The sequence below is a fragment of the Alosa sapidissima genome, chromosome 11 (genome assembly GCF_018492685.1).
Source record: "Alosa sapidissima isolate fAloSap1 chromosome 11, fAloSap1.pri, whole genome shotgun sequence".
Taxonomy (NCBI): Eukaryota; Metazoa; Chordata; class Actinopteri; order Clupeiformes; family Clupeidae; genus Alosa; species Alosa sapidissima.
Window position 1 is genome coordinate 10,568,818 of NC_055967.1, and position 24,462 is coordinate 10,593,279.

The 24,462-nt window shown below is 44.6% G+C and overlaps 2 protein-coding genes across 2 annotated transcripts; both read left to right on the forward strand.

Annotated features, from left to right (window-relative positions):
• The first annotated feature begins 452 nt into the window (after positions 1–452).
• sntb2 (syntrophin, beta 2) lies at positions 453–16,898 on the forward strand. The gene is made up of 7 exons (XM_042110596.1): positions 453–1,398; positions 7,911–8,115; positions 9,994–10,201; positions 12,265–12,407; positions 12,599–12,795; positions 13,461–13,651; positions 13,897–16,898. The coding sequence occupies exons 1-7, from the start codon at positions 669–671 to the stop codon at positions 13,987–13,989; spliced, it is 1,767 nt and encodes a 588-aa protein (XP_041966530.1). The 5' UTR covers positions 453–668; the 3' UTR covers positions 13,990–16,898.
• A 432-nt stretch (positions 16,899–17,330) lies between these two features.
• On the forward strand, positions 17,331–24,391 carry vps4a (vacuolar protein sorting 4 homolog A). The gene is made up of 11 exons (XM_042109380.1): positions 17,331–17,534; positions 18,227–18,338; positions 18,530–18,674; positions 18,955–19,016; positions 19,731–19,850; positions 20,227–20,383; positions 20,616–20,764; positions 21,576–21,657; positions 21,897–22,116; positions 22,985–23,125; positions 23,255–24,391. Exons 1-11 carry the CDS (start codon positions 17,514–17,516, stop codon positions 23,354–23,356), a joined length of 1,311 nt encoding a protein of 436 aa, XP_041965314.1. The 5' UTR covers positions 17,331–17,513; the 3' UTR covers positions 23,357–24,391.
• Positions 24,392–24,462: the final 71 nt, after the last annotated feature.

Consider the following 24,462-nt stretch of genomic DNA (forward strand, 5'->3'; position numbering starts at 1 on the left):
TGTGTGTGTGTGTGTGTGTGTGGAGGGTGGGGGTTGCTGACAAAAACACTTTGTGTTAAATGCTGACAGACGGGCTTGCTGTTCTGTGCAGCACCCTGCAAAAAATGGTCCTCTGGAGAAAGATCAGTGTCTGTCCACTCCTAACCTTTTTTGTTTTTGCCAAAACCTCAGATGAATCACACATTTGCATTTGTTAGAACACTAAATTAACAAAAAGTAAGAGCAACTTCCAATTGTTTTTTAGAGCAGACATTCCTGTTATGACTCTGACGAGCCACTTCCTAATCAGCTTTAGAAGAAATCTGACAGTAGCACAGTAACTCACCGAAGCAAACTCCAGCGGCAAACACGGTATGCAACGCTCCGCCTCTGGGCATGAATAAGTAATCAGAAAGGCCAGGGCGCACGTTCATTGGTTGCTTGCTTCATCCGGCCTTGATGTTTTTTTAGGTACTTAACAGACCGCTCTCCGAATCTGGCGCTTACTGCACGATAGCCCAATAGATGTTGTTTTCCTTTCCCTCTTTGGTTTTTTTTTTGGAGAAACAGTTCTGTCTCCCTCGGCACTGTGCGTAAGTGGGTGTGTCGATGAGTAGCTTAGTGCGCACTCCGAAAAAGAGGAAAAAGTTCATTATGAGTTTAGTTTGAAACCTGCCCTGAGGACCAGAATGGCTATCTGGACTCGAGCGGACAAAAATGGTCAACTGGATCTTTTGCTACGGGACCGCTGGATTCGAGTAGCGGCTGAGCTCACCCGTGAAACTTTAACTTTGACGGCAGAAGCCGATTTAAGTGGTCCGGGTGGTAACTTGGATTACAATAATTCGTCATCTGGCCTAAGAAATGGTTTGTCGAACGGTGGCGAACCTGGATTAACATCAGGAAATCCGAACCGAAACCAGAACTCGGACATCCACCCCAACCACGGTGCTTTAAGGCGAAGTGATAGCCCAGCGCGGGGGGCACTCACCCGAGGTCATTACGACAGCGGCAGCTACGGCTACAACAGTCCTGGTTCTGGCAAGTTCAGTCGAGATAACGGAGCCAACTCAGACTTTGGAAGTCCTGGGTCTAGTTATGGTAGCCCTGGGTCTAGTTTTAGCTCACGGCATGGCGAGACACCAAATAGTTTCGAAGCTGGTGGGTCGGAAGCAATACGGAAAGTAAGAGTTGTCAAACAGGAGTCGGGTGGTTTAGGCATCAGTATCAAAGGTGGTCGAGAAAACAGAATGCCCATCCTCATATCCAAGATCTTCCCCGGGCTTGCTGCGGACCAGAGCCGAGCTCTACGTGTCGGCGATGCCATTTTGTCCGTCAATGGCAATGACTTACGTGAAGCCACACACGACGTGGCGGTGCAGGCGCTTAAAAAGGCCGGGAAGGAGGTTATGCTCGAGGGTAAGTTGTCTAACGCAATAACGGGGATTCATGAAGGCCTGGGTTGACACGGAAAGTAGTCAACTCTTGAGCTTACTTTTGTACTCATTCACTGTAGGCTATGCCACTGCGCAACTTAGCCTATTTTACAGAGCCATAGCCTACACATCCCAGGGTGACGTCTCAGTTTATTATTTGCCCCGCTCAACACAAATAGACTAGCCTACACTTTTAAACAAATATCATGATCACAGGACTGCCATGCGCATAATCGTCAGCTAAATCACAGCAACACTGATATATTGCATTGGTTATTTCAGGTACTAGTGTAGCCTAGATTACATTTTAATCAACAGGCAAAGTGGGAGAGCACAATGCTTACCGCTACAGCGGTGCGTGCGAGGTTTATCAGAAGTGTTTGTGGAGATTTCAGAGGGGCGGGGTGTACAGTATGTCATCACATTATGGAGGTGTTTGTTTATTCGGCTACGCTGCAACAGCCTCATACATGATATAGCCTAGCCTACGTGTCGTTAGCCTATATTGGAACGATTACTTATCTGCCGTTATTACTTTGTAACAAACTATACTATTATGTAGTTTAATATCCAAGTATTGGCAGCTCTTACTACAAGTGTGTTACCGCATGCATGTAGACTAAGCTACTGTTGCAAAACAACAGGGAGTGTGTGCTGATTGATGCGACAGCATGAACACTGCCAATAACCTGGGGAGATTTGGAAACACGTCGGACATTTTATTGTTAAAATGTCCAGAGGCCCGGCAAGGGCAGTGGTCCGAGACTCGTTGTGGTTAATGTGTTGGAAAGAATTGAGCTGGTTAGCGTGCTCTCTCGTGATTTAACGTCTTGTTCACGCCTTGTAACACCACGTGCTCAGCTAATTCAGCAAGTCAATGTCTCTAAATTAACATTAATAGACAAGCTATTGTCCCAGATTTTATCCTCAACTTCACGTCTCATATTCAGTGGCCAGTGTTTGGACCCACCTGTCACGACTATATGATAAATGGGAAGTTGTTCGTGTTCAGATGCTCCTGTGAATGTGTGCAAAGAATGTGCCACGTCCATGACAGTGTTTGCCTTTCTTACACAAAATGAGCTCTTGTATTTGCCAGTGTAACTTAGAGTGTAAGTCCCAATTGCTCCTTAAATTGATGCATGGGCCTGGTAGCAAAGTCGGGGGATATTTTAACTGCCGTGTCAGTCACCTATAGACTGGACGAAAAAAAATGTGCTAAGACCAAGCTTTCAGAAACCAAACACATCCAGATACACTTAAACTCTACAGGAGGCCTATACTTCATTTAATGTACTACCAATGTGGCTAATATTTATCTTTATGATGTACAAGACTGAAACCTAGACAGTCTTCCCATTTGTTAAAGCAACTGGCATGCTTTTATCTGACTCCTCAAAAATAATTGTCACACTTAAACTTAGCTCCTGTGCCGGGATCTACACAAGGTCACGTCCTGTGATACACTGAAACAGAACATGTGGTCACGTATGTTTGTTTCAGTTCACAGAAACAAGAAGTGATCCAAACAAAAACAGCTGAATTGAGCAGAGCACAGTGGCGAGCAGGGCCCGAGGTGACACTGACCTTCAGCCGGCCGTGTCACTTAGTGTCTGTGTTCAGTGGTGGATGGGAAGATGTGACCATTGTTTGGCCAGGGGGGAAAAGAAGCGTCGAGAAAGGACTGGCTGAAAACAGTGCTGAGACAAAGCCCCCCATTCATGAGGGCATCTCAGGAGTGCTCAGATGAGAGACAGTTATTTCCTTTTGTTTCCCCAAAGCCAAACACCGAATGACTGCCGGGAATGTAGCATTAGGCAGAGAACCTGAGCAAACATCAGTCCACAGTACTGTAAAACCGCAGACTTAAATATGAACTGAACCGGGCCAGATTATGTAATTGGCCGTTCCACTACCACCATCTTTTGACTGATTATGAGGGGAGAGGAAAGTATGAACTCCGATGAAGTTGTCTTGTTCTTTTTTGCTTGCTTTCAGCCTTGTTTTATCTTTTATTTACTTTATTTTCATTCTTTGCTCTATCTATTATTTTTTCCACCTATCTATCTATCTCATATATCTATCATTCTTTCCAGCTCTGTTCCATACATTTACAGTCATGCTTTCTTCTGCTTTCTTCTACTTCTGTGTGTATCTCTTCTTTCCTCTCTTCTTCTGCTCCTTTCCTGTGAGTGGCAGAGCAGAGGTCTGTGGGTCCGAGCCTCCTGTCTTTGAGGCCAAGCCAGGGGGAGTGGATGGCAGGAGCACAGAGAGAACAGAGAGGAGGGGGGCGGATGTCAGAGCAGGAGCATGTGTCTGTGACAGGCTTCTGATGCAGAGCAGAACCACATTGTTTTCAGTGCGCAATGGACGACGGCGCTCTTGGCAGGAACTGGACTTCTCTGAGTTGGGACCACTCTCTTTCCCACTAAACTCGGCCCAGGTGGCAGGTGATTGTGTGTGTGTGTGTGTGTTGAGGGGTGGGGGGGGGGGGGGGGGGGGGGGGGGGCGGGTATGAGTGGGCTTTGTGTTGGTGTAAGCATAGGTGGTCGGTTAGGTTTGAAATAGTGGGAGCTTCTCGGTGGAAAAGTGTGACATGGCCTCTACCACCCCCCTTGCCCCTCCCACACGCCCTCCTCCTTTTCCCCGCACAGTTTTTCGGAGGAGTCTGACACACTGTTCTCATTAAGGTCCTGGCAGCCTGCGCCATGGGAGGGAGGAGGGGAGAGAGAAGAAAGAGAAAGAGTAGGGACAGATTGCAGGGGAATTTGGCCAGTGGGGAAGCAGTTGTGCCTTTGTGGGTTTCAGTGGAAGACTAACGTTCTGGGGGCCTCTGTCTGATAAAGGAAGCAAGAATAACAGGAGAAGCACTAGGTGTGTGTGTATGGTGTACCACATTCCGATGGTGTGATAGTGTGTTTGTGTAATTTATCTGTAATTGTTTGGAGGGAGAGGCAATGACTTACTGTATAAGCTGATCATATGTGTGTTTTGATGTGCATATTAACTTTTTGGTGTCTTGTAGTCGTTTTATCTTGCATTGTTCTTTGAGTATTCAGGGAAACATTGTTATATGGGACAGCACCACTTGGGACACTATCCCTTATGCACACACAGACACACACTCACACTCACACACACATAAATTCTTCGGTGTCTTCTTTTGTATGGTGTGCCCTAATTAAAATTAGAACTGGAGCTGTGAGATGCTGCCGACGTTCCTAATGAGATCTTTAAACAGAGCAGAAGAGGGACTTCCGATGCTGGAGAATTGCCTAGCTCACTGGCGCTGGGTTGCTGGAACCCAGCACATCTCTCTGCCTCTCTCTCTGTGTCTCATGCCTGCACCTAAGTCTGTGGCTGTTTCTCCCATAATCTTTTTGCTGTGAAAGAAAAGAATGCTTTTCTGAGTGGAAAATTCCTCTCAGATGACCCGCAAAAAACGGAAAAAAACGCAACTCGTTGAAAAAATAGTCATAGCCTGTAACAGTCAAACCTGTGCTTCCTGTCGAGTCACCTCTAACCCTTGACATGGAGAGGGAGAGAGGGTGGGAAAGGGAACAGATTTTAGATAGTGAATTACTAAATCAGACAGATAGATTCTAGCTGTAGATGGTTTATGGCTCAGTTTATGGCAGTTGCAGGTGGAGAGAGGCCTTGTACTTGCAATATTGAGCGGTTAGTAATAAATTGTCTAAAATGACAATAATATTGTTTATGGCAATATTTCTGGTACATTATAGTGTTTATTTTGTTATTATAGTTATTATGATGGGCTTTCTTGTAGGTCTATTGAGCCCGAGCTGCATCCAGTGGTAGTGATTGAGAAAGGACATCAGTTTGAATTCTCTACTGTTGCACTGGAATAGATGTCAACAGGGTCATACTTGGAATCTGGAGGAAAAGGGAGACAGATGACTGTCCTTGTGTTTGTGAATGTGAACACAGCTATTTTGAAAAGATGAGGACACTGTCTGACGAGAGAGAGAGAAAGAGATTGAAAGAAAAAAAACAGGCCGCCTTTGTTCCAACCAATTAAAATCCCTTCTAATTAGTCTAGAGACAGTCTGGGACTGTCAGATCTTGTAAATGTGGGTTCACTTCGGCTGCAGGGTCCCAGAATATTGGCCCGTGAGTTATTATGTCTGTCCATCCCAGCGCTGCTTCATTGATTAAGCCGGCCGGTCAGCGGGCTGCTAGCATTGCCCATCCAGACCTTGTGCAACTTGTGACGAGAACACGAGAACAGTCAGTCTGAAGACGGTTCTTTAAAATGGTGAGAGAAATGCTTGCTTGGCTTCCCACTCGAAACCTGCCCACGTTTCAGCTAAAACACAGCACACCTCTCTGCTCTCTCTGTTTGACTGCTCTGTTACTTTGAAGTCTGGCCTTTTGAATGCCTCAATCAAACTCAGTAATCTAACCATTCCCACCCATATTTTAAACTAACTACATGCCATGGGTGTCTCTAGACATGTAGAGTATAGTAAAGTATAGTAACTGCCTTGTGCCATAATACTAGCAGTCCTTGTGCCATAATAATACTAGCTTGATGGTTGACTGTGGTATGTAGGGAGCAATGGCAATGTCAATATATAAGCCCTTGAATCCTGTCCCTTATCTATGTTATGTTTGCATTATTACTCCGTTGAGTTTCTAATTATGTTTGCACAGATAGGGGAGCAAATGTTGGCAGGCAAGGTATCTATTAATGAATTGTGTTGTCGGTGACTGTGTGTGTGCATGCATGGATTGCCTCTGTGATTTACAGTAAAAAGTATTATGACTGTCACTAATGTGTGTTTCATACTTGAAGAACAAATAGGAGAAGGCAGAAATAGGATACTATCAAAGGAGTCAGATCTGGAGAAAAACTGTACACATTCATTAAGCTCTCAACACTACCCTTGTTTTTAGTTTTGGGGGTTGGAGGTTTTTGAAACTGAAGTTACAATCTCCATTGGGCTTGCATGTGCCACCCCATTTTCTACAGTGAAACCTAGTGCTACCTTTCCTCTGCTTGTCAGCCAAGCTGATCCCACGGATTTGAATTGGGTTAATTGCTATAGTGATAGTGATTTATGGATTTTGCAGAAAGACAATCTGTCTTAGGCTGCCCTCTTTTGTAAGAGTCAGCTTTTCACAGTGCCTTGCCCAGACCGGGGCTTGATCTGGCTGGATAGGCCAGAGTTCTGAGGCCTTCAGCTGAGGACAAACCACAGAGACCAGATCTGCCTTACTGATCCCTCCTCGCCTAGCCTGTCATCTGCTAACTTGAGTCTGAACACTGAAGTTTGGCTAGTTGAGGTCCCTGGCTGAGGGCCTTACCAGAACCACTATACCCCAGCCCTCAGTTCCATCTAGATGAATAACACACACACACACACATGTACACACACACATACACACACACACATTATATATGCACATGCCTCCTGGCCAATTGCTTTCGCAAGTATAATCCTCTCCCATGAGTGACCTCATCTCTTCAAACTCAGATCAAGTTTCTCCCTCTTCAATAGCCCATCCTGAAGACCCCCCCCCCCCCCACCACACACACACACACACACATACACACTCACAAGCAGACATTCCATGCAAAAGTGTATGTTTGCGTGTGGCTGTGTGGGTATGTGTATGCGTGAGTGTGTGTACAAGAAAGCAAGAGTTTGCATTATTGTGGTTTCGCTGTGGCATAGGGCACCCAACCAAAAATGGGGAAATTGAAGCCATTCCTCCTCGTTGAACGACAATTTTTGCCTTCGTGCTGAGGCAGCAGAAGCTCCGTGTCAATTCCCCCCCTACGAAAAGGCATGCAGCGCTACCCAGATGTTCCTCCCAAAGACAGCTTTGTGCTGAGCTCTCTGAATCCCTGTTCAGTTGCAGGGTATCATTTCCAATGGAAATTCCACTTCACTCGAAAACGCTGAGCGTTATCGGTGCTGGTAATGTGGTGGGCCAGAAGCCGCCATATATGTGGCTTCAGGAGACTCACGCCTATTCTCCACATTCTTGTCTTTGTGGTTGTGGGCATCGACCACGTTGCCGACCGTGCCGGAGGAATGTGAGAGCCATCCTTTCCGTCAAACTCTTGACAACAGCAGTAAATTCATATTACAACCAAACAGCATGGAACACTAACACAGAGTGGTCTGTTACAGGATAGGGGTGTGCGTGCGTGTGTGTACTGTCTCAGCTACAAAGCAGTGTATCACAGCTACCCCCTTTTCCAAACAAGTCATCCATGATCTGTGGCATTTCAAACTATGAAATCTACAAAAAATGGAAATAAATGTTGTTTGCTACAGCCAAACCACAGAACACATCAATGCACATTTTCAAGCATTTTTGCTATAATACTCACGTCTACTTACTGTAATAAGTTACTACCACTAGGCATTGTACAGTAAGCACAACTGAGCATAAACACAACAACCCACACCACACACACAAAAAAACTGTACTGATTATGTGTCTGTGTTTCTCTTCTCATAGTGAAGTACATCAGAGAGGTATCTCCCTTGTTCAAGAAGCCCTCTATGGTGGCAGACCTGCCTTGGGAAGGGACGCGCTCCAATTCCCCCAGCCTCAGTGGCGATGAGCTGCCCAAACACAGCCCTGGCACAAAGGACAGGAAGATCATCCCACTGAAGATGAGCTTCATCAGCCGCAACCTCACCATGCCCGACCTGGAGAACAGGTGTGTGTGTGTGTGTGCATGTCTATAGAGAGAGAGAGAGAGAGAGAGAGAGAGAAACCAGTAGGCAGGGCTGAAGTGCCCGCAACTCACTGCGCCGGAATTAGTGTGTGCTTCACCTTACTGTGTGTTCACTGTGTGCTGAGTGTGTTTCACTAATTAACGGATTGGGATAAATGCAGAGACCAAATTTCCCTCACGGGATCAAAAGAGTATACTTATACTTATACCATCCAATAATGTCTTAGAATTATCAGTATTCATTATTAGTATGGTCCTATATTTGGATGTATGTGAATCTTCACAGTCAATCAGTATATGCTGTATATTTTCAATGTGTGTGTGTGTGTAAACTTACTATTAATTGACTCACTTATGGGTACAGTGGACAGGCTCATTAATAATCTGTAAAACTGTTGACACACATGGCTAATTCATGGCTAATTTATGTGCCTAGCCCCGATAAAGACAGCTACAATATAGCTGATAAGACTGATTTTTGCCTCTATTGGAAAAATACCATTTTCTCTAGGACTATCAGTCTCTTTTTTCCATTTACATTATGACTATCACAGGAGTGTTAAAATGGATGTATAGTCCCTCCCATCCCATCAAAGACCACCCCTCACCCCTCTCTCTCTCTGTCCCTCCCAGGCCACCATAGACACTCACCTCTCTCTCTCTCTCTCTGTCCCTCCTAGGCCACCAAAGACACTCAGCCCTCTCTCTGAGTGTCCCTCTTAGGGCTAGTCCACACGTACCAACCCGATCTTTTTTTTCTCCGTCTTCCCTGGAACCGTATCAAGAATATTTGCGTCCAAACGGATCCATCTCAACACGACTCAACACGTTACTTCATATCCTAGGCCTATAGGTGGCACTGTTTCTCTTACAGAAATTGACCAAAGCTTGCACGCTGTAGGCTATACAAACAGACAGAATAGGCTAGGACAAAAATGGCTAGTGCAAGGAAACCAGAATTGTTTGTGTGGACTGATAGTGAACTGCCAACTGTAGTCAACTGTAAAACTAATAAACTTAATTTTTACGGTTTGTGAAGGGTGCAGTCCCGTCCTTTATTTGGCTAACGCAGGAACAAATAATCAATTCACATTAGTTTTGGCTATCACCGCAAATGCATAGGCTACTAAATGCTAGGTCTACCCAAGTTAGGCTATTCTGTCGCCACATTTATAATATTGCTATAATACCTTCGTTAGTAACAGTCGATACTTTTGCCTGCATCAAATCACGCATTCGCATTTAGTGCGCATCTACCGTAGGCTTAACATGAGTTACGCATCTTTGTATGCTCATATCTGACTTCACTAGATTATGAATGCATTTATTTATGTTGTAAGTCATGTAAAATAAATGAATGACACCGGCACTACACACAAATTAATTTAAACTTACACCGCACTTCGCTAATAACTTCTGACTAGTTCTCTCACGTCACCGACGATAGCTAGAAATGCATCAAGAAAACACAGAGAAAACACTGTTCAGTCCACCAAGTCATGATAAGCTATTGGCGCTGTGCAGCACCGTGGCGATGACATCATCAATACGCAGGTATGCGGTTTCGCCGTCCAAGCGAACTCACAAGGGCTACGGTTTCAGATTTTTCCACCCTGGGACCAGGTTTCAAAAAAGTGCGGTTTTGGGCAGTGCATTTACAGGATTCGTTTGGACGATCGGCCAAGACGAAGCAAAACCGGTGCGTTTAACCCAAAAAGCGTCTCCGTGTGGACGGGGCCTTAGGCCACCATCAACACTCACCCTCCCCCCCCTTCTCTCTCTCTCTCTCTCTCTCTCTCTCTGTCCCTCCCAGGCCACCATAGACACTCACCACTCTCTCTCTGTGTTGTCTCTTGCCAGGCTGCTGGAGCTGCACTCCCCGGACGGCCAGCACACGGTGGTGCTCCGCTGCAAGGATGCCACCTCGGCGCAGGCCTGGTTCACCGCCATCCACACCAATATCGCTGCCCTGCTGCCCCAGACACTGGCCCACGTCAACGCCTACCTGAGTGTGCCAACCACCGCCGCACACCCCCAACTCAAGCACATCGGCTGGCTAGCCGAGCAGGTAAGTGCTGCTGTAGGGCCAAGTCAGTCAGACACAGACAAATGTTGCGTGTGGTCAAATACCTTGCACATGACAAGTGGAAGTATTTTTCATGTATACAGTCATATACATACACACATACACAACCTAACTTATCCAGTACATTAATGTATTGTATACAGTGTTGGGGTCGTTACTCAAAAAAAGTAATGTATTACACATTAGTTGTTACTGTAAAAAAATGTAATCTCTTACATTACTTTAATCTCTATGGAAAGTAACGTGTTACATTACCTTTTGCGTTACTGCTTTGAAATGTTTCTTTGAACGCTGTTATTGATTTTGTCCCCTTTTATATATTATTTAATTAATGACGTTGTATGAAACATTAGGTAGCATAATCTAGTCTATTACACTACTCCAACCCAGGTTGCCCTGTAGGCCTACCGGGCATTTCTTACAGATAGCTGATCATTGCTTTGTCTTACTGAAAGCTGCCTTCAAGTTCACAAACATGGCACTTCAGTGCTGCTTTTAAAAATTGCAAATTCTATCTGCTTTATGGAAGCACTGCTGCCCTGCTCGCGCGCTCTCCCTCAATGTTGAATGGTGACACGCACACAACTTGCAAAAAATGTAATTGCTTTGAGTGAAGTGCACTCGCGAGTTGCACACCTTCTGTCATTAATTCTAGATGCTCTTGTTCACATTGAAAACAGTGGCAGTCCTAGCTTGTATAACACCCTGAAATGTTTTTGGAGGCAATTCTTAGTGTGAATGACTTCAGACTAGTCATTAGTTAGTTGTGCACTGTCTCCCGCTCAATATTAAGCTAACAAATACTCCGATGGGTTTTGTTTTTTGTTCTTTTCGCCTACTCAGAAGATGCACACACACACACACACACACACACACACACACACACACACTCACACACAGACACACACACACACAGTTACACACACACACACACACACTAATATCGGCAACACAGTTTAACTTAGAATGCACTCGCTACCGCAACATTTGGAACAGCAGATTTTTTTTTATACAGGTGAATATTTAGTCTTTTATTTTTAGCCCTTATAAACGGCCTGATTGTAAATAGGAAAGGATCTAAAGCCAAGCAGACCATCTCAGAGGCAGTGCTGTATTTGTAATGCGTTACACCCAACTCTGACTGTACATAAAACCAAGAAATCCCCTCTGTCACCTGCACAAATATTGACCCATATTCTAATGACACATTAGCAAAGCAATGCTGCTGTACTGTAGTTTTTTTTTATCGCACACTGATCCTCTCAATACTCTCATATCTTTTTTGAAAGAAAATTTTATTTTATAGATTGCAACCATCACAGAAATAGCCTGTTTTGGCCATTGTGCCTTCTTTGGTAAATTCTTCTCTGTTTTGCCTGTGTAAAAAACCTGACCCAAATACCAATGGCATCACATCACTTGAGCATCTCAAGAATACTCAGCTGGTGTCAGGCGAGTGTGTCAAAAGTGAGTTCTTTTCCTGGGCCTATTTTTCTATTGTTACACAACATGTGAGCTTTTGTGCCCTCCTGTCACAAAGAATTTTTGAAACAACTTAGTTCATGGAACATGAATGAAATGCGGTGAATGCACTCGGTCAGACCACTCATAGTTCCCAGTTAAAAGACTAACGGATCTGCGTTAAGGGATTCTTGTGGTGTGGTCTTGTGTTATTCCGGAACTGTGTCTGTGAAAATGGAGTGTTGAGATTGTGTCGAGTTATGTAAGTGGGGAGTGTAGATGGCAGTGGCATGGAGGGGTTACAGAAGGTGCAGTTGAGACTGAAAACCACAGGAAGCTGCGTTTGTGTTAACTACTTCCTCCGGGCCCTGCTAAGACAACACACACACACTAGCAGCTATTACACATAAACAGATACCATGGACTCAGAGGTTGGGAACCAGCATCCCATGTCATCCAACTAGATACACACACACACACACACACACACACACACACACACACACACACACAAGCACAAATGAGCACAAACCCACTCTCTCGTACTCACACACAGCCTGACTATCTGTACTGTTTGGTTTTAGATCCAGTTGGAAGGTGGGCGGATACAGTACCGCCCGGTCGTCATGGCGCTGACCGAGAAAGACATCCTGTTGTTCGACTCGGTGCCCTGGAGTCGTGATGCCTGGACTAACCCGCTGCTTACACATCCTATCCTCGCCACAAGGTCTCTCTTTCTCTCTCTCTCTCTCTCTCTCTCTCTCTCATTTTTCTCCGTCCTCTGTTTTTGCTGGTACATAAACATGTTGTACTTTGACAGGTGTGCTTACCTGACCGTCTCTCTGACCTTTGCCCACCCCCCTGTCCTGTCCTGTCTTTTTGACCTCTGAACTATTCCCTCTCCTGCTGTCCTGGTAGGCTGGTTCATTCGGGCAGTTCCCACGGGTCGCCGGCAGTGGGGGCAGACCTGGTGTTTGCCACACGGACGGGCACGAACCGTGGCATCGAGTCGCACGTCTTCCGTGTGGAGACCCACTGGGACCTGTCATCATGGACACGGGCCTTGGTGCAGGGTGGGCACGCCGCCGCAGAACTGATCAAAGAGGTGTCCATAGGTACGTCTGTGTGTATATGTGTTTAAAGAGGTGTATGTTTGTGCATTATGTATGATTGTATAATTAGGCTTTGTGTGTGTGAGTAATGTAGGCTTTCTGTTGCACTCATGTATCTATGTGTCCGCATTGTACAGACCTATGTGTCTGTGAGTGTGTTTACTCCTCCTACTTTTATTTGCTGACATTTCACAATGAGTCAAACCCACCTCCTCGGGGAGGAAAGTGGACAGTGTCCTATGTACCAGAGAGAGAGAGAGAGAGAAAGAAAGAAAAAAAAACAGAGAAAGAGAAGGAAAGAGCGATAGACTGAGAGAGGAATTGCAAAGTTGAAAAGAACAGTGCTGATTAGGGTGAACTTGGACTGGAAAAGAAGGCACTCTGCCAGTGGGTCGACTTTCTCCCCCACTTATGCGTAGAACAATAGCCAGCCAAAATTAAACACTGGAAAAGTTCACTTGTTTCCTGTCCTGTTCTGCCATATCCTTGAACCTCAAAGATGTGTACATTTATCTTCATGTTCCCCCCCCCCCACACACACACACACACACACACACACGAGCACGCACACACACACACACACACACACACACACACACACACACACACACATACACATACACCAAGCAGTATCTGTGTGACAGTTGTGTGGTTTTGTTGTGTTCCAGGTTGTGTGTTGAACAGGCAGGAGGTGCGTTTGACCCTGCACTATGAGAAGGGCTTTACGGTGAGCCGGGAGCCAGCAGAGGCGGCTGGGTTCACGGTCCTCTTCCGCTACCCCTACGAGAAGCTCAAAATGTCCGCTGATGATGGGGTCCGCAAACTCTACCTGGACTTTGGTGGTCCCGAGGGGGAACTGGTATGTCAAAAAATAGTTTAGTTTAGTTCAGTTTCAGTTGTTTACAAATGTCCTAATAGTACTTTTATGTTTTACATTATGTAAAGTGTTTTTGTTTGTTTTGATATATTATATTAGTGCAGTTTAAATGTACAGTATAGTCATGACTTTCTTTTCTTTCTTTCTTTCATTCATTCATTCATTCATTCATTCTTTTCTTTCTTTCTTTCTTTCTTTCTTTCTTTCTTTCTTTCTTTCTGTGGCAGGTGTTTGACCTGAGATCGGGGCCAAAGCCTGTAGTGTTTGTACTCCATTCCTTCCTGTCAGCTAAACTCACTCGCATGGGCCTGCTGACGTGAATGGGGACAACAGGAGCTCAGCGCCTCAGTTCCTTTTTACATATATACATATACGTCTTGATATCGACACCATCTATCATCGCCTTCCTTTTTTTTTTTTTTTTGATTTTTTTAAGCAAACTTTGCTTTGTTGTCATGCTTTGTTGACACGTGTGTGTGTGTGTGTGTGTGTGTGTGTGTGTGCGCGTGTGTGTGCATGTGTGCGTCTGTATGTGTCTGTGTGCGCATGTGCGTGGTCAGTGGCAATGTGGACTTGTGAGCACCGTCGGTAGAAGGCTGTGTACACCAGAATATGTGTGTTAGTGAGCTTGTATTTCCATTTTTAGCATATTGAAATGTGACTTATCAGGATTACCAAATGTGCCTTGTTGTAGAGCTAGTGGAAAAACTCTCTTCTAAACTTTTTCCATTTCCTAGAGGCTAAAGCAAAACAAGCTTTGAAAAAAGCACACTTTCTCACACACAAACACACACACATAATATTACTTTCATATATTTGTGTTTGTTTGTTTTTGGTCCTTACCTATGTTTCATTTCCTGTATTTTGTATTTATGTTTTCTTTCTCTTCATGTTAGGGCACAGTGAGTAAGGTATTGTTGTTGTGCCGAGGAGTTTAGGAGTGCTTGAGCTGCCTTGTTTAGAAGTGTTGAGGAGTTTAGGAGTGTTGACGAGTGCTTGAGCTGCCTTGTTTGACTTTACAGTAAAAACTCTCACTGGCGTAGCCTCTATGTGCCTGTGCTGTGCTCGGTTCGCCCGTTTTGCAGTGTGTGGTTTCACGTTGGTGAAATTGTAAGGGGTAACTGACTGAGTAGTTAATCAGTCTAACGCAGCAGTTGTTATGTGGGTAGAACAACACCTAGAGCCTTTTCTCCAAGCCAAAAGAAAGTCATTCACTTTCACAGTCCTTCATATCACTGCCATCTCCACAATCCCTGTTTGCCTTGTATCATTGGATTTCAACTGATCCCACACTAATGACTGTGCTGCCACCCAGCCTAGGGGGAATTGCATAAGGGATACTGACTATGTAATTGTGTGCGTGTGTCTGTGTGTGTGCGTGCGTGCGTGTGTCCGCATGGGTGTGTGTCTGCATGGATGTGTGTACCTGTGTGTGTGTGTGTGAATGGTGGAAGTGGCAAAGGGCTCGAAAGCTTCTCGCCTCCCAACCCCCCTACAGCCCCCCCCCCCCCCCCCCCACACACACACACACACACACACACACACACACTCTGGGGAACGATCCCTTCATCTCCATTCAAATGCACATGAGTTTGCAAATTACTGTTTTCCACCACTTGTCAAGGTTAATAGCTGTCAGTGAGAAGAGCCTGAGGCACTTTGGATCCAAAGGACGCCACATCGCCCCCTGTGGCCGCTCTTAAGTGCAAACATAATCTTGTGCCAAGTTTCATCCAGGCATTTGTGTGAAAACAGAGGGCGAGGAGTGTCATCTATTCTGTATTTCAGGTTTATAAATGAAGTCCAATCCAGCAATTGCAGAACAAAACAACAACAAAAAAAGACGCCTTAAGAAATGACATTCCTAGAACATGCACTTGCCATCCGTGATTGGGTGACCAAAAAAAATGCACCGCAAAGCACATTCCTTACCTTTTCTGTCCGGGGCAGCACAAACGTGTACAGATGGAGTAATGTGTTGCGTCGAAGAGAAGCCAATACTGATTTCTTCCTACTGCAATGGGGGCGCTAACTATGCCTTTCTGACTAAACCCATAGCTCTGTAAAGATCCTCCACATAGCTGCACGAATGCACATCCCCTGTCCCATAGTGGGATTGATCACAGCACAAGCACGACTCCAGTCATTCCAGTGGCCTTTAATATTCAAAAGTTGAATAAATTCCCCCCCCTCCCAAAGAATACATATGCAAGTGAGAATATTTCAAACATTTTCAAATGGGGAAAAATGTTGTTGAAATATGTTGATATGCAATACATCCTGTCTTTGTCTGCCGTTAGGATCACCTGTCTCTCTCTGTGTGTACTGTATGTGTTATTGAGTGTCTGTGCATGGGCATTCACGGTCCAAACTCTTTCTACTCTGTTCCTTGGTCTGCAGAGTTTCACTGAGCGAAACGTGAGACATATCTTTCTTTTGCATCACTGCTGGACTTCCACCGATGGTGTGGTGTGGGTATCAGCTCCGGCTCTCTCTCAAAGGGCCGGCTCTGTTCTCCCGCAGGTCACCTGCTGAAAGACAGGGACTTGGCGTGCACCTGAGACACTCTCAAGCTCAAATCTGGGGCCACGCCAGACTCCCAGCTAGTCCAGGCAGTCCAGTCCTCGGCTGAACCCTTTCTGGGCTCACTAAAGGTCAAGGCTTTCACTGAAGATTCTGAAAGATCCCAGGCCCTGTTTGCCAACTCTTCTGCATGTTGTTATAAGGAAATCACTCCAGGTGTTATCCGAGCTAGAGCAATTCACAGTTGTCTTCACGACCACAGCATGCACACAGTCCTTCATGGCACATGGATGGCATGATTTTAACATCTGACCTTACTAATGCTCTGGTCTTCTTATTAACCAAGAATGTAGTAGCTTCTCCAGATGTATGACTGAAGAGTTTGCATTTTGACCAGTGACATGTTTTCATCCTATGTATTTCTGTTCAGTGCTTTAGGCATGAGGCCATTAGGCTATTTTTTAGTGTTCCATAGAACTTTTTTTTTTTTTTTTTTTAAACCAAAGGTTATTATCTGTGGCAGCTTGCGTGACATGCAATCATTTATAGATCAAAAAAAGAGAAAATATAGCAGATACACTGCTGCTGCAAAGTTGTTTTATACAAAGTATTTTAGTCTTGAAAGCCTGCTCCTAAGATATGCAAAAAATGTCTGTTAAGAAATGTGCTCTCATGAAACTGTAAATAAAACAACCACACACCAGTACGCTTGCCTCTCTGGTTATTCATAATTCTGTGTGTATCAAATGAACATGTTTTTGTATACATGAACATCGCCTCAACACGCTTGCAATTTAATTTATCCATTTGATGGACAATTGCCACTAAGTAAGCTGATGACAGCAAATCGGATGACAGCTGGCTGGCCTGATTAGGGATTCATGGAAAGCAAAGGAATAAGCTTACTCAGGTTTTGTGGTATTTAATCACAAAATATTAAATGCCTCTGTTAATATCAATGAATCCAATAAAATATCGTGAAAAGTTTTCATCTGCTGACATTCAATTAAATCAACACACAATTCCAAAGGGGAAACTGGGTTGCATGTCCATATGGGCCGAACCGATAGGTGGCACTGCCGCGTTTTTAATGTGCACTTGTGGGGCATACTGGATCTTAGATTGGAATCGGTATCTATGGTTAATACTGTTTTCGTGTTTTCCTCTGTTGCTGGGCCAAGCTTGTCATGTAGCTAGCTAGTATTATCATAGGCAGCAAACGCACTCTTATTTTGGCAAGACTATATTTTTTAACAAATCGTCAAGTTTGCTACGTTAGTTGGATAAAAGACTGGGGAAAACAGCAGAAGCGTGAGATGAAATGACAACGTCAACACTACAGGTAGCGTTATCTTCCAGGCTAGAATTATAGCCAACCCTAGATCTACTATTCTTTCGCTATGCTCCTAACCAGCAATACAATAGTAAACATTGCAAACCGCTAGCTAGCACTACCAGGTTGAAACCGTTAGCTTCTTAGTTAATGCACCCATTAGACAGACGTATAGATACAATTCGGCGTCATTGGTTATTTTGTCGAAATGGACAATTCTTTGTTATCTTTTTGGTGTCGATCGTGCTGGCATGTTAATTAACCTTAACGCTAGGTTCCAGTCTGGTTGGGGATCTCAGCTTGACTGTAGAAATAGCTTGTAAGTTGTTCTGTTCTGTCATCGCTTATTTGTAGGCCCTAGTAGGCTATAATGTTTTGATTAAGTTCCATGACAGGACTAAAGAAATGCGTTTGCATCCATTGGTGTTAAGTCCATTTACGTTAGCCCGCTAGCAGTGTAATTATAATGGTTAACGTTACTGGTTAATTATTTATTAAAATGAGTTGACAGTTGACAGGTGGGTGATAACGTTACGGAAATTATTTGTTGTCTAGCGGCGTAGGCACAGCGTTAACTTCAGTCGGCTGACTAGATATTAAGATCTAGTCAACGTATTACTTTGATATACTAGCCTACTGTGTGAAGTGCCTTAGCAACTGTATAGTGTCTTTGTTTACCGATTCCCACCTGCTCTACACAGAAAGCGATTGATCTGGTCACCAAAGCCACGGAGGAAGACAAGGCAAAGAACTATGAAGAGGCCTTGCGCCTGTACCAGCATGCAGTGGAGTACTTTCTGCATGCTATCAAATGTAAGTTTTACTATCGTCAATTTCTAGAGGAATGGGCGTGTAACTCTGTACCACATAGCATAACCCGTGTATGTAACAGTTTGGGTAATATTGCCCTAAATGCAGTATGTTTGTCTGAAGTCTAAATTGATTTTACTATTAAACTAAAACGTGATCTTGATGTTAAACGGGTAAACCACTCGTCAATGCAGATGAGGCTCACAGTGACAAAGCGAAAGAGAGCATCCGAGCCAAATGTATGCAGTACCTGGACCGAGCTGAGAAGTTAAAGGACTACTTGAAGAATAAAGAAAAGCAGGGGAAGAAACCTGTGAAGGAGGCACAGAGCAATGACAAGTATGGGGTTTCTGATATCATTTACTGTATTTCTTTCCCTCTTTTGCCTTTTCTCCCCCACCCTCATTGTGTCTCTTTCAAACACCTTGGCCCCCACTGTCGGTCAATGCCCCCCCCCCCCCCCTTTCGCACTCACGCACACACACACACACACACACACACACACACACAATGGTGTTTAAAGTCCATAATCATAATTTGGTGTGATAGCTATGCACTGCCATTGCACATGTCATGAGGGCATTTAGTAAATATTGTGTGTTTGTGTGTGGCTCAAAAGGAGCGACAGTGACAGTGAGGGTGAGAATCCCGAGAAGAAGAAACTCCAGGAGCATCTGATGGGTGAGTATGCTTTGTGAGTCACTTTGTCCTCTCTCTCTCCTACACTACAGGTGTGCAGGAATAATGAAACATCCTGAAAAACAAAGAGTCATTTGCAGCAAAATCTGAATACCTCTATTTGGTTAATATGTGCAGAATCATGGAACGTCACAAGAAACCATGGGAGGCCTTTTGCCCACCTCAAATAATTGCACTGTTGATTTGTAGAGAAAGAATGCACTCACAGTTGTGGTATCCATGTGTGGAGTGAGATGGCATACTTTCCAGATGCATCAAGCCTTACATCCACCGCTGCAAATAATAGAACAACTGCCCCTACTGTAATAACAAACTCCCCTACTGGAAGTGGATGTTCTTGAATAACAAACTCCCCTACTGGAAGTGGATGTTCTTGAATAACAAACTCCACTACTGGAAGTGGATGTTCTTGAATAACAAACTCCACTACTGGAAGTGGATGTTTTTAAATAACAAACTCCCCTACTGGAAGTGGATGTGTTCGGTGCATAGAACAACTCCTGTCTGACCATTTCCTCTCCTCTACTACTGTATGCGGATGTTGTTGCCACAGATAGAACAAGCCCACCTATTTTAAAAATAATATAAATCAAAATATAATGAATTCAAATGCTCATTCAAGCAAGCTCATTCAAGCTCTTTGACAGCATCTTTGCCCAGGATTAGCAGTCACCATTTTGTTTTGCGGTCACACAGGTGCTATTGTGATGGAGAAGCCCAACGTGAGGTGGAGTGACGTGGCGGGATTGGAGGGAGCCAAGGAGGCCCTCAAGGAAGCGGTCATCCTCCCCATCAAATTCCCCCATCTTTTCACTGGTCAGCAATGCATTATTACAAGCAGTTTTGGTCCAGTCCCTATAAAAAATCAATGTACTGAAATGTAGGGCCAATATATTAATTTTGGTATCCCTTCATTGATGTGGATATTACCGTATTTTCCGGACTATAAGTCGCACCGGAGTATAAGTCGCACCAGTCAAAAAATGTGTCATGAAGAGGAAAAAAACATATATATAAATATATATATGTTGCACCTGAGTCGCAGGACCAGCCAAACTATGAAAAAAAAGTGTGACTTATAGTCCGGAAAATACGGTACACAGTTAACTTGTGGAGAGTTTGGAGTCAGCAGTGGACACGAGTCGTCTGGAGGGTCTTGAGAGGGGTGTCTAAAGCGCCACTGTTTTTGCAGGCAAGCGGACACCATGGAGAGGGATCCTGCTGTTCGGGCCCCCAGGGACGGGCAAGTCTTACCTGGCCAAGGCGGTGGCCACCGAGGCTAACAACTCCACTTTCTTCTCCGTCTCCTCCTCCGACCTGATGTCCAAGTGGCTGGGAGAGAGTGAGAAGTGAGTGGACCTTTTGAATGTTGTTCACTACTAGTCTTCACATGGATCTACTGTTCAGTTAAAAATGGTAAAGTTGGCTTTATTTGTGTGTGTGTGTGTGTGTGTGTGTGTGTGTGTGTGTGTGTGTGTGTGTGTGTGTGTGTTTTGGAATGCATATGTCTAGTTAGTAAAGTGTGTTTTGTTCTGTTCCGTTAGCAATTCTGTTACCATCCCCTTTCTTTTCCTTCCTCAGGCTTGTTAAAAACCTCTTTGACCTGGCTCGCCAGCACAAGCCCTCCATCATCTTCATAGATGAGGTGGACTCGCTGTGCGGCTCACGTAATGAGAACGAGAGTGAGGCAGCGCGGCGCATCAAGACCGAATTCCTGGTCCAGATGCAAGGTCAGTGTAACCTGGCTAACGCCAAACCTCATCTCATTGAGATGGGGTCTGAGAACTACATGTACATTTTCTCGTATTTGAAACGTGGTTTACGAATGCCCAGAGCCATTTATTGGGCGCTACGAATGTCTATCAAATGCGTCTGTAGTCTGTACGTAGCACACCGCTTCGGTGTGACGTCATCGTCTTGCTGTCCCCCCTCCGTTCTGTGTTTGGTTCCTTCGTTGAGGTGAAAACGAAGTCCATGGAATCCAGGCTGCCTAGCAGCGTGAATAAAATCGCACGCGTATGGCAGCATGGGAAAATCCAGGCTAAGGTGTCATCTTCCTCCTACTCCGTTTCTAGTCCCTGATCCCTGATCAAGTCCTAAATCGGAATTTCCAGTTTTCGAAAGAGAAGGAAGCAGAAGAGTACAGTAAAGACAGTTTAAGGCTATGTTCAGACTAGGCATCTTTTCCACAGCTGCCGGCATCCTTTCTACATTATAATCCTATGGAGTATACCGTGTTGTCAAAAAAGTCCTCGGCTTCTTTCAAAACGCGATCGTGGCTGTCTTTTTCTGCATCTCAGAGCTGTTTTTAAATTTGAAAAATGTTCAACCTCCTAGTGGTAAAACGTCCTACGTCAAGCTGTTTTTTGGCAGCTGATCAATCACAAGCGGATAATAAGAAAAAGACGCTTTAGGCTGCTTTTTGTAACAAAAAACAGAAAAGTGGTCTGCACAAATTCTCTTGTCAGAAAAAGACGCCTAGTCTGAACGTAGCCTAAGTAGTGAATGATGCAGTGTTGTTCTTTGTTGTCCTGCTTATAGGGGTGGGAAATAACAATGATGGGGTCCTTGTCCTGGGGGCCACGAACATCCCTTGGGTCTTGGATGCAGCCATTCGCAGAAGGTCAGTAGACCTATGGGAGAGTCACATAAACATAATGGAGCATGTCATAATGCTGTATTGTGACACAGTGCATTTAGCTGTCTAAAGGCTGTGATTTTCAGGATCCTTTTGCCATTTATGGTATTCTCTTGCCTTGTAACATGTCTTGTTTGTTTTATAAATCTATATTGTGAGAAAGATGCAGGGAGACTTTTTAAAGCAGTTGTGGTGTGGTTTCTGATCTCCCTTCATGCGGTCAGGTTTGAGAAGCGTATCTACATCCCGCTGCCCGAGGAGCAGGCGCGTTCGGCCATGTTTCGCCTGCACCTGGGCAACACGCCGCACAGCCTGAGCGACGCCGACCAGCGGCAGCTGGCACGCAAGACCGACGGCTACTCGGGCGCCGACATCAGCGTCATTGTGCGCGACGCACTCATGCAGCCTGTGCGCAAGGTCCAGTCGGCCACGCACTTCAAGAAGGTAACTGACAGCAGACGGTCAAGAGAAGAACAGGGTCAGAACCATACGTATTTCATCATGTTGTTGTAATTGAGAACCCCTCCACCTAGGAGAAAGCCAGATGTCACAAATTGCATTATATATTGCTATAGTTACATATTGCATTACATATTGCTATAGTGTATGATGAGGTATATGATGATTAGATGTTCATTATGTTGAGTTGCTTTTGTATGTTTTCAGGTATGTTGTGTATGTGTCCAAAGTCAAACCTGGATGCATGGTGAAGTGGTAAAGTGGTGCACAACTAATAGAAGAACCTTAGCTGTATAAGCTGTATCGCTAGGAGAATGAAGCCATAAGCTGCTTCTATTAAGTTTGCCCTTTACTATGAGGTAACTTGCCCAGGTTTGTCACTAAATCACATACTTGAAATAAGTCCCTGGTTATTTGACCTGAGAGTGTGCTAAGCAGATGGTGTAGGAAATGGTTTCAAATGTTTTCTGAATATGCAATGGAATATTGTAGCAGGCTGCCCAATGACATGTCTGTATGCCAGAACATAGCATTTGACATGTAAATGCACTACAAGTCTTAAGTGTATGAGCTTAGTGCTTTGAGACAGTGCCACCCTATGGCTTAAAGGGAATCTTACAGGTTGGTGTTGTCAATCAGCAGACAAAATCATAGCATTGAGTTTTATATTTTCATAGGCATTGCTGAAAGACCTCTATGATTTTTTGATTATTATTGTATGTTTATACAGGACAGATTTTAGATACAACCTTAAATTTTAGACACAACTGCTGAGCACAGCAGTGTCGGTGAGCATAAAGTAAATTCTCACCCATCCCTGGTCTCACCTGGCAACGCCGCTGTGCTTGTGCAGGTACGAGGCCCGTCCCGCGCAAACAGCTCGATGATGGTGGACGACCTGCTGACTCCCTGCTCCCCTGGCGACCCTGCTGCCATAGAAATGACCTGGATGGATGTGCCTAGCGACAAGCTTCTAGAACCCATTGTGTGCATGGTAAGCTTAGTGTCGGCACACATCTTGGCATTCTGGCAAACCCAATGAATGGACTATCTAAATACCCAGATTGTTGTGATCACTGGTTGTTGTAATGTGACTAAGCGCACACCTGTTCTGTTTCCTCAGTCTGACATGCTGCGGTCTCTGGCCACCACTCGTCCCACAGTGAACACTGAAGACCTGCTGAAGGTGAAGAAATTCACAGATGACTTTGGACAGGAGGGCTGAGAGGCCGTGAGAGAGTTGTGGTGGCGTATCTATCCCAGCTTCAGACACCAACATTGTTATCCGGCATCTCTAGTACCCCCCCACACCCCCAACCTCGATCCTCTCTCATTCATACAATCCCATCCCATTCAAGTTCCCAACAGTAGCACCTGCAAACTCGACTGACCGCCACTGGACTATCTACTCTAGACTAACCCACCATGGTGACAATGAAGGAGTGTTTTACCTTTTCTCTAATGTGTACCTTTTTTTCTCTTTGGTCGCTCAAAGCATAACAAAAACCAAAAGAAAAGGCTGAAGGACACTTATCTCTGTGCACCACACCAGTGCTGTTTGATGTTTCCAAAAAAAAAAGAATAATTTCAGGACGAACCAATGGCACGTTGAACAAGAAGCTAATCATTTTTATGTTGAAGGATTGCTGTGTGTGTACCTGTGCATTTACTGTAAGAAGGTCCCTGTCTGTAAATGTTTATTTTTTATTGTTGTGTGTGAGATGTGTGAATGCGTCACAAGACTGCTATTGTTTGATTCGGAGTGCGACCTCTATCACTCTGATTCCGTTACGATTATCGATGCTCACCCTGCGAAGGAAGAATTGTTGTTCTCTGTTATAGACAGTATTACATTATTTATATTTATTTATTTGTTTGCCATGTAGGACACTAAAAACCCAAAATGTTTACTGGGCAACTAAAAGAAACAGCATAATCTTTTTGTTTAGTCTTCTCCACTAACCTAACGGAGATAGTATTGGAAATTCTGGGGCAGTACCTCACACCCCCCACAGCCCCAGAAGTCTTAATAGTATGGAGGGGTATTGACTGAGTGATGTTCTTGTTTACCTGATGAAAGGACTGAACACGCAAAAGGCCTCAGTCACACTGCAGAGGATGCACTCGTTTCTTCTATCTATCTCTGTCTAGGTAGTTAATGGTGCAGATAGTGATGTCAGACTTGGTGTCCACAGAGGCAGCGGTCGCCTGTCATGACTACAGACTTTGCCTGATCTGATTAAACTGCGATTCTAAAACAGTCTGATCGCCTGTGTTGTTTCGAGGATGCCAACTCGACTAAAGACACATTTACACACAACACGTCTCTCT